This window comes from Corythoichthys intestinalis, chromosome 2 (assembly GCF_030265065.1).
Source record: "Corythoichthys intestinalis isolate RoL2023-P3 chromosome 2, ASM3026506v1, whole genome shotgun sequence".
Lineage (NCBI taxonomy): Eukaryota > Metazoa > Chordata > Actinopteri > Syngnathiformes > Syngnathidae > Corythoichthys > Corythoichthys intestinalis.
In genome coordinates this window covers 54385842-54400934 of record NC_080396.1, presented here as the reverse complement: position 1 = coordinate 54400934, position 15093 = coordinate 54385842, and the positions used below count along the sequence as shown (strand labels likewise).

General features: G+C 39.6%; 1 protein-coding gene across 1 annotated transcript in view; it reads left to right on the top strand.

The window, feature by feature from the left end:
• bgnb (biglycan b) overlaps window positions 1-15093 on the top strand; it is a 33254-nt gene that overhangs the window by 15339 nt on the left and 2822 nt on the right. Inside the window, exons 2-6 of the mRNA XM_057828328.1 lie at window positions 810-1071; window positions 6485-6597; window positions 7972-8185; window positions 8282-8392; window positions 10221-10314. Coding sequence (XP_057684311.1) covers window positions 825-1071; window positions 6485-6597; window positions 7972-8185; window positions 8282-8392; window positions 10221-10314 — 779 coding nt within the window. The 5' untranslated portion in view covers window positions 810-824. The remainder of the gene's footprint in view (window positions 1-809; window positions 1072-6484; window positions 6598-7971; window positions 8186-8281; window positions 8393-10220; window positions 10315-15093) is intronic.

Genomic DNA, 15093 nt, shown 5'->3' with positions numbered 1-15093 from the left:
TCACAGTCAGGTGCAATAATGTAGTCCCCCCAAAAAGTTTGGTGACGCATTTTGCGGAGACTATGATGGGTCTACATTAGATGCATAATTTGTGTTTTTTTTTGTTATATTTAGACCAGTGGTTCGTAACATTGCTAAAGGTAATGAACTCCACAAGTTTCACATGTTGATTCACCGAACCCTTCGGAATTAGATAATAATGCAATTATTTTTCAAATTCAAAACTGATATACCTAAGCTAGTAAGATAATAATTTAGCAAATTCCCATTCAAAATTCTTCTCATTTTGACAACATGTTTTATGAACAAGTCAAAATTTGAGAAGACGCTGCCCATTGATCTGATGTATTGCCACATACCAAGTGCGAGTCAACCTTCCACTGAGCAAACCATTTCCTCCACCCATCAGATCGAGGACTAGCAGATAAAAGAAATGGATTAAGCCTGTAAATTGGGAGCAAACCAGACCAAAACCTGGTCTAAAAAGTCACTTTGCCTGGATTTAATCAATGTGCAAAAATAGGGCTCTGCGTTTCTTTACCTTCGCCGAACCCCTTGGACTTACTCACAGAACTCCTGGGGTTCGATCGAACCCAGGTGAAGAACCACTGATTTAGACGCTGGTGCACATATTTGGGTGCATTTATTGACCTGATTGTGGGTGGACAACAACGTTTTGAATGTGTTCTAGACTCAAATAACACGATGAAAACTGTTCATGAAAACATGATCAAAGACTTATTTGCACAACAGTATATTCCCTTTTGCTCTTCTTTGTTCTGATCCACATTCTTTTTTTCCCCTTGAAGGTGTGCCAAACAAAGATGCAGTCCTGTTGTTCTTTTCTGTTATTACTATGGGTGGCCCAGCTGCTCTCCCCGTCTGCTGCCCTGCCGTTCGAGCAGAAAGGCTTCTGGGATTTTGCCCTGGACAGTCTGGACATTGACATGAAGGCCATGATGAGGGATGAGGAAGAAGGATCAGCCATTGAAGAGTTGCCCCCACCCGACTTGCCCACGTGCCCCTTCGGCTGCCAGTGTCGGCTCAAAGTGGTCCAGTGCTCTGATCTCGGTTGGTGAGAGTGTTTTGTGTGTGTGATTGAGTGCATGCATGTATTGGTGTCGGGAGGGGGCCAAAAACATGGAAACGTGATACTTGTAAACACGAAACTTGCAAGGTTTTCAGGGGTTTGTGAAGAAAGCAAATGTGACTATTGAAATCCAATGGAGTTTCACACTGACTGGAAGTCAGTCTGGCATGACTCTTCTAAGTCCTGAAAGCGAAGCGGCCTTTTGATATAATACCAAACAGAAGGATTTATCCCTTGAGAAAGTGTATTTTGACAAGGGGAGGCTTCTCTTTCAGGAATTCTCTGTTCCAGATTGCGTGAGTAGATACTGAGTGAAAGATAAGGTTTTGCCAAAAAATAAGTGGAGCTGTGGTGGCAACTGAAGAAAGTTGATAGATTGAGAGGGATCAAATGAGTGAGGGATTAGGGTCATGGGGAGAAAATCGGTATGATCTTGAACAAATAACAGACACTTATATACTAATATATTCTGGGAGGAGACAACCTATTTCATGTCCGGGGCAATGGGTTCTTACAAGAAAGTCTTTGATATCCACAGTTTCACAAAAGATTAATCACATCCGAATAGACATCTTGGTTGTCAAGATTATTTCACTTTAAAAATTAAAACGTTTCTCCATCCTCAAATTCTCCTTGTGATCAAATGGGAAAAATCTTTAACAGTCTTTCAAATCATTTTTTTAATAAAAATGATCAGGATTATTGGAAATAGGCAGAAGCAATTTACAGTAATATGAATGTCACAGTGGCCATACCCATGTACAAACAACGTCACTAACACTTGCGCCCAAAAATACATAACATTTTTCTTTTTGAGACTGCTTACTTCAAGTGGGATCACAAGTCACTTCTCACTCAGGTACTTTCTGAGTCAGTACTTTCCCTGCTGTCCAAATTCCCAATGAAAACACACCATAATAGTAATTACGTACTTAAGCAATCAATCAAAACACAATAAAACTGTTTTTTCAAGCAATCAGCTTCTAAACAATGGTATGAAAAAGTATCGGAAACTTTTGGAATTTCTCACATTTGTGTATAAAATCACCATAAAATGTGATCTGATCTTGTCAAAATCACACGGATGAAAAAAAGTGTCTGGTTTAACTGAAACCACCCAAACATTTATAGGTTTTAATATTTTAATGAGGATAGCATGCAAACAATGACAGAAGGGGGAAAAAAATAATTAAGTGAACTGTCACATTTAATATTTTGTGCCCCCCCCACCCCCACCCCCTTTGGCAGAAATAACTTCAACCAGACACTTCCTGTAGCTGCAGATCAGTCCAGCACATCGATCAGGACTAATCTTGGCCCATTCTTCTCTACAAAACTGCTGTAGTTCAGTCAGATTCCTGGGATGTTAGGTCATGCCACAGCATCTCAATGGGGTTTAAGTCTGGACTTTGACTTGGCCACTCCAGAATGTGTATTTTGTTCTTCTGAAACCATTCTGAAGTTGATTTATTTCTGTGTTTTGGATCATTGTCTTGTTGCAGCATCCATCCTCTTTTTAGCTTCAACTGTCTGACAGATGGCCTCAGGTTTTCCTGCAAAACATTCTGATTAACTTTTGAATTCATCCTTCCATTAATGATTGCAAGTTGTCCAGGCCCCGAGGAAGCAAAACAGCCCCAAATCATGATGCTCCCTCCCTGGTAAGCTGTTCCATTTTTCCTCCACACATGACGTCATGTGTTACTCCCAAACAATTCAACTTTGGCTTCATCAATCCACAAAATATTTTGCCAAAACTTCTTTGGCGTGTCCAGGTCCCTTTATCGAACATTAAACGAACAACATTGTTTTTTTTTGTTTTTTGTTTTTTTTTTCAGTGGCTCCCTCCGTGGAGTCCTCCCATGAACACCATTCTTGGCCATAGTTTTACATTAGTTGATGTGTGCACAGAGATTGTGGACTGTGTCAGTGATTTCCTTAAGTCTTTAGAAGACAGTCTAAGGTTCTTCTTGTACCTTTCTGAGTATTCTGCACTGCACTTTTGGCGTCATCTTTGGTGGATGGCCACTCCTAGGGAGAGAAGCAGCAGTGCCAAACTCTTTCCAATTTTAGACAACTTCTCTGACTGTGGATTGAAGAACATCCAGACTTTTAGAGATGGTTTCGTATCCTTTCCCAGCTTTATACAAATCAACAATCCTCGATCGCAGGTCTTCAGACAGCTCTTTTGACCGAGCCATGATGCACATCAGACAACGCTTCTCATCAAGACATTTCTTACCAGGTGTGTGTTTTATAGTGGGCAGGGCAGCTTTAAACCACTCTTCACTGATTGGGCATACACCTGACTTAAAATTTGGTAAAAATTGGTTTCAATTGCTCTTTAAGTCTCCTTAGGCAGAGGGTTCACTTACTTGTTTTCCCTCTTCTGTCATTGTTTGCATACTAACCTCATTAAAATATGAACAACTATAAATGTTTCGGTGGTTTTAATTAAATCAGACACCGTTTTTTCCATCTGTGTGATTTTGACAAAGATCTGGTCACATTTGATAGTGATTTTATGCAGAAATGTGAGAAATTCCAAAAGGTTCAGGTACTTTTTCATACCACTGTATATAGATTGTGCTTTGACCATATCTAAAAAAATCTACATATTTACAGGTGTGAGGTGCCTCAACTTTCTCCAACTTTCTGTGTAGACATAATGGTTTTGTTGATTCATCACTTTGCAAACTCTCTGTATTTACTGTTGAACCCTACTGTTTCTGTGGAGGATAAATGTGGAAGCATATAATTTCCTGAATGCTTATTTAGAACAGATGTGTGTTCGGCAGTGGCGTCTGTCTCCTCTCGGTGTGCATCCCCACATGATGTTAAGTATTTGTCTGGAGGGGTGCTGGGGTTTGACCGGCTGCCAGTTTTTTCAGTGTGTGTGAAGCCCTTGAGCGGCGTGGCTTTACGGGTGAAATCTGCGGTTTTGGGTCAGTGGCCGATTGATTTTTATCAGTGTGCTTCTTGAACGTTTATTCAACGTTGTTTATAAGGACTATCAGCTTTGATGGCACATTCCACATTTGTTGTTATTGGGAGTAGTATGCTTTCTGAAAGCTGCCCTGGCACAGTCAAACTTTTTTTTTTCAACTCACATAGAAAGATTAAGTCCCTAGAGCACCATTTGGCCAGAAACTGTCATATTTGAAATATAATTTTCTGCAAGCTGACTTTGCTCTTTCAAAGTGTATATACCATATGATTAAAGCTGTCATGCAAGTTGCTTGCATCCCAGTAATGTTTGCGTGGATTTGAACCGAAACTGGACAACGCTGCAAAGTTCGATCTCTAGTTTTGGAAGAGAGGGTGCGGCTTGTTATAGTCAAAACCATTTCTAAACTTAACTCTGAAAGGACAGCTGTGGCTGGTAGATGTGGTTGATGGTATTCTGTATCCCAATGGAACAGCTGGTACATGTTGCCAAGCTGATCTTCTTGCATCATGCCGGCAGTCCAGATGAGGTTGGCAATGGTTGGCATGCGACGTTTGTTGTCGGCTTGAGCAATTGACCACATCTGATAAGTAGATGAACTTTGCTTTGTTGTGGTTAATGTTCAAGGCAATCCAAAATATCATTCCACACAGCTGTTGAGGCCAGAGTGAAATTAATACCTGGCAGTGCAAGAGGAATTGGGATATTTGAGTGGAATTTATCCTGTGACTATTTATCCTGTGTCCATGCTAATATCTGAAAGTAAAAGTAGTCGTCCAAATAAATCACTCAAGTACAAGTAAAAAAGTATTTAGTGTAAAGAATACTCAAGTAATGAGTAACATTGTGAGTAACTGCTTATATTTTTGTTGGATTTTAATTTATTTATTTATTTATTTTTAAATAAAAAATGGTATTTTTTTCTGAGCACAAAGTTATCTATATGAACTGTTGCTATAGTGATACTGTACAATAACCCTTTACATAGCCACATTAAGCCAAAGAAAAAAAACAACAGAAAACATTGATTTCCGACGAGAGAAAAAAAATTACATAAATGAAGCATTCTTCGTCCAAAGAGCATAGTGCAATCTGGTGGAGAAAATAGTTCCTAGTTTGAAAAGTGAAAGGTTCCTTCATTATTACTATCTTGAAATTAAAACGATCATATCTCTGGTTTTCCATGGTTATTTGGTGCCAAATAAAAACTGGGTGAGAGGTTAAAATCCGTTCTTTCAGGTCATGTTGAGGGCAGCGCTCTATATCAAATACTTCATTTTTTACAGCGCTTTAAGGACACCACATGATTGAACAGGCTAGTGGGAAACTAAAATGGCAAGCTTGCATCTGATTGGTATAATGGAGTCGTGTGATTATTGTTGCGACGATTCATTGGTGAAATCGGTAGAGCTACTTGCTATCACTACAGCTGCTACAGCTACTTGGCATCGCTGCCCCCCCCCCCCCAAAAATCTAATTTGTAGAATAATGAGGAAAAATGTATTCACTCTTGTGTAGCCTAAAATAGTGGAGTAAGAGTAGTGTTTTTTTTCTTTACAAATCTACTCAAGTAAAAGTAAAACGTATAGCAGAGTAAAACTACTCTTAGAAGTACATTTATCTCAAAAAGTTACTCAAGTAAATGGAACGGAGTTCATGTAATGTGTTACTACTCACCTCTGCACTGATCTATGATCATTCTTTCCTAATTGAAATGAAAGGAAACTCAATCTGTTGCTGCCCCAGCAAAACACTCCAATTTCTTTTTTCCCACCTTGTTTTTATTCTCAACAAAAACTGCGCTGAAGTGAATAAAAACACACAGTAATAACATTGGAACTCACTTTAGCATGGTGCCACTGACGTCAATAAATGCACATTTTCACTATTTCTTGGTTCTTCTTTCTTCTATTGCACCTAAACCACCTGAAAGACTAAAACACTTTCATTGTCAAGTGCCAAATTCACCACACTCATAATAACACAGAACTTACAGAGTGCCAACATGTGCTGTTGTTTCCTATTCATTACCAGAAGCTTTATACACTGATGGTACTTCAATCGCTGCCGTTGTGACTTTGGACAAATGAATACCAGACGGAAAACATCTGGTGTCCCCATCTGGCGTATGTGCGTGTATGCGTTTGTCTGGGTGTGAATGTAAGTGTGCATGTCTTTGTATACAACCAACCATTTAAATGTGACTAGTAGTTGGGTCTATGGCCATCTGATTAAACTAATGGTGCAGAACCCCAAAGTACTCACTTGACATCCTGTAGTATAGTGACGGGGTAATCTTCCAACTCTTTATTTTCCTTAAATCAAAGTCTAAATATCCTGAATGTCTGCACAGTGGACCAGCTTTTAATGGTCTTGGTTCCACAAGTTACCAGTAGAGGAGTTTAATGGAGAATGTCTTCCTTCTGTTTTTTTTTTTTGGTCTTCAGGACTGAGTGAGGTACCAAGTAATATTCCTCCTGACACAAGGTTCCTGGATCTTCAGAACAACCATATCACCGAGCTAAAAGAGAATGACTTCAAGGGCCTTACCGATTTATACGTAAGATAAACATGCCTTCTGGTCATGTTTACTTTAAGCTCTGGAACTGTTTTTTTGTGTTGTTTGAAATATCAAGATTTTGCTTCCAAAAACATTGAGTTTTTTTTTTTCTTGCTTTCATTTCCACTTCTCAAAATGATCTTAAACGGTGTCAACTGTGATATTAAGTCTGAGGCCAAATGGGAGAAATCAACTCACATCAATGCTTCTTTTTTTGCTGAGAATGTTTACTCACTTATACTTTGCCTGCCAGGCAGCCAGATAAATTATGCAATTAGCCCTTTATTCTGAGTAATTACATACAGTGCTGCTCGAAAGTTTGTGAACCCCACAGCGATGGTCAGATTTTTTGTAAAAAAAACTAAAATAACCTTATTAAGTGTTAAGTTATACCTAAATCCACAATACTGACATTCCAAATAATGGACTGAAACAAAAGAAATAGTTATATTGTCATTCTTTATTTAACAAAAGTGGTTGATTTAAGAAAAACTCAGATATCATGTGTGCAAAAGTATGTGAACCCCTTCAGTTAATAGGATATTGCGCCTCCTTTTGCAGAGATTACCTCAACCAAACGGTTTCTGTAGTGACTAATCAGCCTCTCACATCTACTTTGGGGGATTTTTGCCCATTCTTCCTTGCAGAACGCAGTCAGTTGAGAGAGGTTTGATGGGCGTCTGGCATGAACTGCTCGCTTCAGGTCCCGCCACAGCATTTCAATGGGATTTAGGTCAGGACTTTGACTGGGCCAGTCCAGAACACGAATCTTCTTCTTTTTCAGCCATTCCTTGGTTGTATTGCTGGAATGCTTTGGATCATTATTATGTTGCATGATCCACCTTCTGCCAAGCTTTACCTTCAAAACAGATGGCGTCAGGTTATGTTCTAGGATTTGACAATATTCCTCAGAATTCATGATTCCCTGGACTATGTGGAGTTGTCCAGGTCCTGAGGATGAAAAGCAAGCCCAGATCTTGACATTCCCACCTCCATGCTTCACTGTTGGGAGAAGGTTCTTTTGGTGGTATGCAGTGTTGACTTTTCGCCAGACATGGCGGTTTTGGTTGTGACCAAACAGTTCAATTTTGCACCTACATCAGTTGATGAAAACTCTTTTTAATTTAGTCTCGACAACACAACTGTTAAAAAAACAAAAAAAAAACTACTGAATTGATTGATTAGGAAATCAGGTTGAAATAATAGAAAATTCCAAAATGTTGAGGGGGTTCACAAACTTTTGAGCAGCACTGTATATCAGTCTATCCATATTGCATGTGGAGAGAGTAATCTTGCTGAACACAAATATTCTATAGAGGGCGCATTCTTTTCTATTAAAAGGGTGCTACTTCTTAACTGACTTGCTTTTCACAGGGATTATCTCTGAGGAACAATTACATCTCTAAGGTCCACCCCAAGGCATTCCTCCCCCTACAGAGCATGCAGAAGCTCTACTTCTCCAAGAATCTACTGACCTCTATCCCTAAAAACCTGCCTGCCTCCTTGGTGGAGATTAGGATCCACGAGAACCGCATCAAGAAGGTGCAGTCTGGTGCCTTCTCAGGACTGGGCAACATGAACTGCATAGGTCAAAGATACTAAACACATCTCTGTGTTATTTGCCGGTGCACTGCTGATTAAAATGTTTATATTTTGACACAAAGTTCTGTCTTCTATCTTTCAGAGATGGGATCGAACCCCATCCAGAACAGTGGTTTCGAGCCTGGTGCTTTCAAGGGTCTCAAACTGAACTTTTTGCGCATATCGGACAGCAGACTGACTGGCGTGCCCAAAGGTTACAACATCTTTGTGACAATAATACAAAATACAAAATTAATTCATGATTAGGCAATCATGTAAAGCTTGTATATCAACTGGTTGTTACCACTGCTATCATTGCAATCTACATATGTTATCCCTGTGGCTGACTGGTGAGCAGTTTAGGGTGAATCACACCTTTCACAATGACACACAGTAGTTTGTCAGCCTGCCTGCGACCCTCAACCGGATCAGCAATGTAAAAAAATGATGTATGACTTGAATGGGGTTGAGCCCCTTGGCAAGGGCTGTTCAGTCCCTGTACGACCGGTGTCAGAGTTTGGTCCGCATTGCCGGCAGTAAATTGAATTCGTTCCCAGTGAGGGTTGGACTCTGCCAAAACTGCCCTTTGTCACCAATTCTGTTCATAATTTTTATGGACAGAACTTCATGGCGCAGCCGAAACGTTGAGGGTGTCAGGTTTGGTGGTCTCAGCATTGCATCTCTGCTTTTTGCAGTTGATGTGGTGCTTTTGGCTTCATCAAGCCGTGACATCCAACTCTCACTGGAGCGGTTTGCAGCCGAGTGTGAAGCAGTTGGGATGAAGATCAGCACCTCCAAATCTGAGACCATGGTGGTCCTCAGCCGGAAAAGGGTGGCGTGCCCTCTCCGGATCGGGGATGAGATCCTGCCCCAAGTGGAGGAGTTCAAGTATCTTGGGGTCTTGTTCACGAGTGAGGGAAGCAGGGAGCGGGAGATCGATAGGCAGATCAGTGCAGCCTCTGCAGTGATACAGACTCTTTACCGGTCCGTAGTGGTGAAGAAGGAGCTGAGCCGAAAGGCGATGCTCTCGATTTACCTGTCGATTTACATTCCTACCTTCACCTATGGTCACGAGCTGAGGGTCGTAACAGAAAGAACAAGATCCCAGATACAAGCGGCCGGAATGAGTTTCCCCTGTCAGGGCTCTCCCTCAGAGATAAGGTGAGAAGCTCAGTCATCCGGGAGGGACTTAGTGTCGGGCCGCTACTCCTCCGCGTTGAGAGGAGCCAGTTGAGGTGGCTCGGGCATCTAGTTCGGATGCCTCCTGGACGCCTCCCTGGAGAGGTGTTCCGGGCATGTCGCACTGGTTGGAGGCCGAGGGGACGATACAGGTCATGCTGGAGAGACCATGTCTCTCGGCTGGCCTAGGAACGCCTTGGGATCCCGCTGGAGGAGCTGTTTGAAGGGGCTGGGGAGAAGCAAGTCTGGGCTTCTCTGCTAAAGCTGCTTCCCCGCGACCCAACCCCAGATTAGGCGGCAGATGATGGAAGGATGGATGGATCTTCAACTCATTTGTTGTCATTGTTGAATATATACAGTATGTGCCATCAATGACAGATAATGAGTTAAATATGTAACAAAACTGAGAAGACACAAATGACTCCTGCTTGATTAAGTTAACTTGGAAGTCATTGTCCCTAGTTTTGGTAGACAGCCACGTGACACGTACAATACGCAAATCTATTGAACTGGTGACATAAAGTTACAATTCATTACGAAATCTACAAAATACAAATTGAAACTAGAATTCACTATTTAGTGTCTGATCATCTTATCTTCTTTTTTCTTTTTATGTTTTATGTCATATGCTACTAGTAGACATTATTTTTTAATGTTTTCTCTATCCTTTTTTAAACATGGGCTACTGGGCTGAACACAAGCACCAGTAATGAATATATAAACTCAAAGGACAATACAAAAGTTCAACAAATCCAAACTTAAAAACATTTGAGCCAGATCTTATAGTACAATGAAATAGCAATGGAAAATATATTTTTGTCAAACTGAGTAGTGTCTGTCTGAGACAATGTGTTTTCTTTCAGATCTTCCTGAAAGTCTCCATGAGCTTCATCTTGACCACAATGAGATACAGGCTGTCGAACTCGAGGACCTGAAACGCTATAAGAACTTGTACAGGTAAACTCAGGCAATTATAATTTTAAATGTTAATAAACACACAAGTGAGACACCAACTGGTATCACCAGCTATCACCATTTCAGAGAGATGAACTGCTTACCCTCACACAGCAGTTGTTTTTTTTACTTCCAGAATTTGGCAGTCAAAAGAATAGAGTAGCCTGCCAGCAATTTAAAGAATAGAGTAGCCTGCCAGCAATTTAAAGAATAGAGTAGCCTGCCAACTGTTCTGACCTCAAACTTGTGGAACACTTGTGGAATTCACACAGAAATAAACTACCAAAACACACAAGTGTGAACTATCTTTTTATGATTATATTCGTCCTCGTTATTTCAAGTGTTAAACCATTTAAAGAAGGAATTAGAACTCTGTGTGCTTGCAAGTATGCTGTTTAACTGTTTATAACTTTGATCACGTATTGTTGCCTTAACATAAGAATGACCCGTCTAAAAAGTATTTTACGTGGATGATTGTTTTTGTCTTGAGTTGCCAGTAAATCTTTCGAGTTACAAGCGCTGACTATAGCATCAGAAAAATTCACAACAAGCAGCAGTCTGGCTGAACATGATCATTCTTAATATTGCCACTCACATTTGAAGTTTACTTTACAAAAAAAAAAAAAAAAAAAAAAAAAACTGAACGCAGTTCCGGTATAAGATTGAGGGCCAGAACGCAGTTCCGGTATAAGATTCAGGGCCAGAATGCTGTTCTGGTACACGTTGCTTTGATTCCGAAAATATGACGGCAACTGTCAAAACGCTGTGTAAAAAAAAAAATGTTGAGCTGCCACACATGCATTTCATCTCCAAGAAGATCAGACCAACATCAGATCTACATACACAAGTGTTAACAACAAGAATAATAAAGTTCTTGTGTAGCGTATTCTGTTTCCACTATTATTTATTTTATCCCATGGACGGCATGGAGGTTTCCCCGGGTTCTGCAGTTATCTGAGTCTGACAATGATAAGTCATGTCAATGTGCAAATGCACGCAGCAAAGCACTGGACTCATTTATACATTCAGTTGGCTGACATACTGACATGTGATCAGCAGAGATAGTTAACTGTAATTGGTTCAAATGTGCATGTTTTCTGGAACAGCAAAAAAAAAAAAAAAAAGTTGAATTGATGAGACAAAAAAAAGGGCAATGCAACATAAAATGGATCAAATCTTTAAGCTCAACAAAAGAGTTGAGGAGGCTAATTTATCATATTTACTTTTATTTGCTCCGATGGGGAGGTTCAGAACATCTTAGCTGTCAATGTGCACTTTGGACTTATATTTGTTCATTTATGTTAGGCTATTTATTCATTTCCTTATGATTGAAAAAAGTCAATTTTTGCGCGATCTTCAAAATATATTCCATTTCACCATGCATAATATAAGTCATTTGTACTTAATTTTCTGAATGAATGTTACTTATATATTTATTATTTAAAAAAACAAACAAACAAAAAACCCAAGTAAACGTTTACTTCAGTTTTTATATACATCCTATGTTCATAAGTAGTTCAAACTGAGATTTGGCATTTAGTATGTGAGGAAATGAGGGAAAATAAAAATTAGGAGGTGGAGGTTGCGGTTATTGCTGTTTTTGTTAACTTTTATTTAGCAAATAATTGAAAAATACAATTTTGAATGAAAATCAGTTTTTGTATGTGTTATAGAAATGGCTGTGCTAAAACAGTTTTCTTTGCATTTCAGTAGTTTAAGAGGTTTGACCCCCCCAAAATTAAAGAAAAAAAACAAACAAATCAATCAATCAATCAATCAATCAATCAATCAATCAATCAATCAATCAATCAATCAATCAATCAATATAATTTCTGACTTCGTGGCGACCTTCATGTCGGGGAGTTCCGGCAAGAAATTCTAGCCACAAGTATTTAGTCAAACACAAATTGTGCAAGTTCTCCTACGTGAAAAGATTAGAGAGGCCTGTAATTGTCAACATGGGTAAACCTCAACCATGAGATACAGAATGTGAAAAAAACAAACAAACAAATAATCACATTGTTTGATTTTTAAAGAATTTATTTCCAAATTAGAGGGAGGAATAGGTATTTGGTCACCAACAAACAAGCAAGATTTCTGGCTGTCAAAGAGGTCTAACTTCTTCTAATGAGGTCTAACGAGGCTCCACTCGTTACCTGTATTAATGGCACCTGTTTTAACTCATTATCGGTATAAAAGACACCTATCCACAACCTCAGTCAGTCACATGCCAAACTCCACAAAGGCCAAGACCAAAGAGCTGTTGAAGGACACCAGAGACAAAAAGGTAGACCTGGCTGGGAAGATTGCATCTGCAATAGGTAAAACGCTTGGTGTAAAGACATCAACTGTGGGAGCAATTATTAGAAAATGGAAGACATACAAGACCACTGATGATCTCCCTCGATCTGGGGCTCCATGCAAGACCTCACCCTGTGGCATCAAAATGATAACAAGAACGGTGAGCAAAAATCCCACAACCACACGGGGGGACCTAGTGAATGACCTACAAAGAGCTGGGACCACAGGAACAAAGGCTACTATCAGTAAAGCAATTCGCTGCCAGGGACTCAAATCCTGCACTGCCAGACGTGTCCCCCTGCTGAAGAAAGTACACGTCCAGGCCAGTCTGGAGTTCGCTAGAGAGCATTTGGATGATCCAGAAGAGGACTGGGAGAATGTGTGATGGTCAGATGAAACCAAAATAGAACTTTTTGGTAGAAACACAGGTTCTGGTGTTTGGAGGAGAAAGAATAATGAATTGCATCCGAAGAACACCATACCCACTGTGAAGCATGGGGGTGGAAAAATCATGTGTTGGGGCTGTTTTTCTGCAAAGGGACCAGGACGACTGATCTGTGTAAAAGAAAGAATGAATGGGGCCATGTATCAAGAGATTTTGAGTGAAAATCTCCTTCCATCAGCAAGGGCATTGAAGATGAGACATGGCTGGGTCTTTCAGCATGACAATTATCCCAAACACACAGCCAGGGCAACAAAGGAGTGGCTTCATATGAAGCATTTCTAGGTCCTGGAGTGGCCTAGCCAGTTTCCAGATCTCAACCCCGTTGAAAATCTGTGGAGGGAGCTGAAAGTCCGTGTTGCCTAACGACAGCCTAAAAACATCACTGCTCTAGAGGAGATCTGCATGGAGGAATGGGCCAAAATACCGGCAACAGTGTGTGAAAAGCTTGTGAAGAGTTCCAGAAAACATTTGGCCTCCGTTATTGCCAACAAAAGGTACATAACAAAGTATTGAGATGAACTTTTGGTATTGACCAAATAATTATTTTCCACCATGATTTGCAAATAAATTCTTTAAAAATCAAACAATGTGATTTTCTGTTTTTTATTTTCCACATTCTGTCTCTCATGGTTGAGGTTTACCCATGTTGACAATTACAGGCCTCTCTAATATCTTCAAGTAGGAGAACTTGGACAATTAGTGGTTGACTAAATACTTATTTGCCCCACTGTACATACTGTATACAGTATATTTTAACTGTGGAAAAAAAACAAATTAGATACTGTATCATTGCAGCTTTGTTCAGACAGCCTCCTTTTTCATCTTCAAACTGTGTACTATGTATACTATACTGTATATACTGCCTACTGCTGTACTGCTACTACAGTACTACTAATATACTGCCATAGTGGACAAGGAGCAAACACCAGAATGCGCAGCACAATGGCCTGTTTTATTCTTTGGGTTGCACAAATGGCGCTGCTAAATTAGCACCGCATTGTACTATTTCTGTCTTGCACATATTTCAGTCTAAGCAAGCTATAATTATTCACTTATAGCTCTAGAGCATTTATTTTTCTATTTATTTTATTTTATTTTTGCCACGTCCAATTTCGTTGTTTACAAGGTTTCGTTGTTGGCAATGACAATAAAGACATATTCTATTCTATTCTATTCTATTCTATTCTATTCTATTCTATTCTATTCTATTCTATTCTATTCTATAGGTGACCTTGCAGTGAAATTCCACTATTTTTTTCATGAAAAAACGCTACGCGGTTGAAGTTTTTCATCTATATGGTTTGTGATTTAATTACCGTATTGGCCGGAATATAAGACGACCCTGATTATAAGACGACCCCCTCTTTTTCAAGACTCAAGTTTGAAAAAAGACTTTTTGAACACCAAATTAATTCTTATACAGAAAATAATTACAGTACATCTGAAACAAATGACTATAACAATGTATTTGAGAGAAAAATCATGTTATTTTTGCGTCATTCAGATTTTAATATTTGAACATTTAAATATGTAAACTAAAGTGCAATCACATTCGTAGATGAATGGCTTCTGGTTTTTGAAATGTAAATAAACAAGTCTATTGTGATAAAACAACAAAATTGCAATAACTGCATTAACCATCAAAGTGAGGTCTAACTGTAACAGTCATCTTGAAACAAATCTGAATAAGGAAAAACACTGCAATAAAATAATGCAAACTGGTTAAACTTGAGAGCAGCTGAGATCTATCATGACAGAACATTACTCCTCAATTTCAGCATTCGCTTAATTGATATCTGGCGCCATCTAGCGTCGTTAATGGGTACAATGTCTAGACCCCGAATATAACCATTTTGACAAAACACACTTTTTGAAGTGTGTTTTGGGGTTAGGGTTTTTGAAGTGTGTTTGGGTCATTGTCCTGTTAAAAGACCCACGACATCCGAGGGAGACCCACCTTTCTCATACTGGGCCCTACATTATGCTGCAAAATTTGTTGGTAGTCTTCAGGATTCATAATGCCATGCACAAGGTCA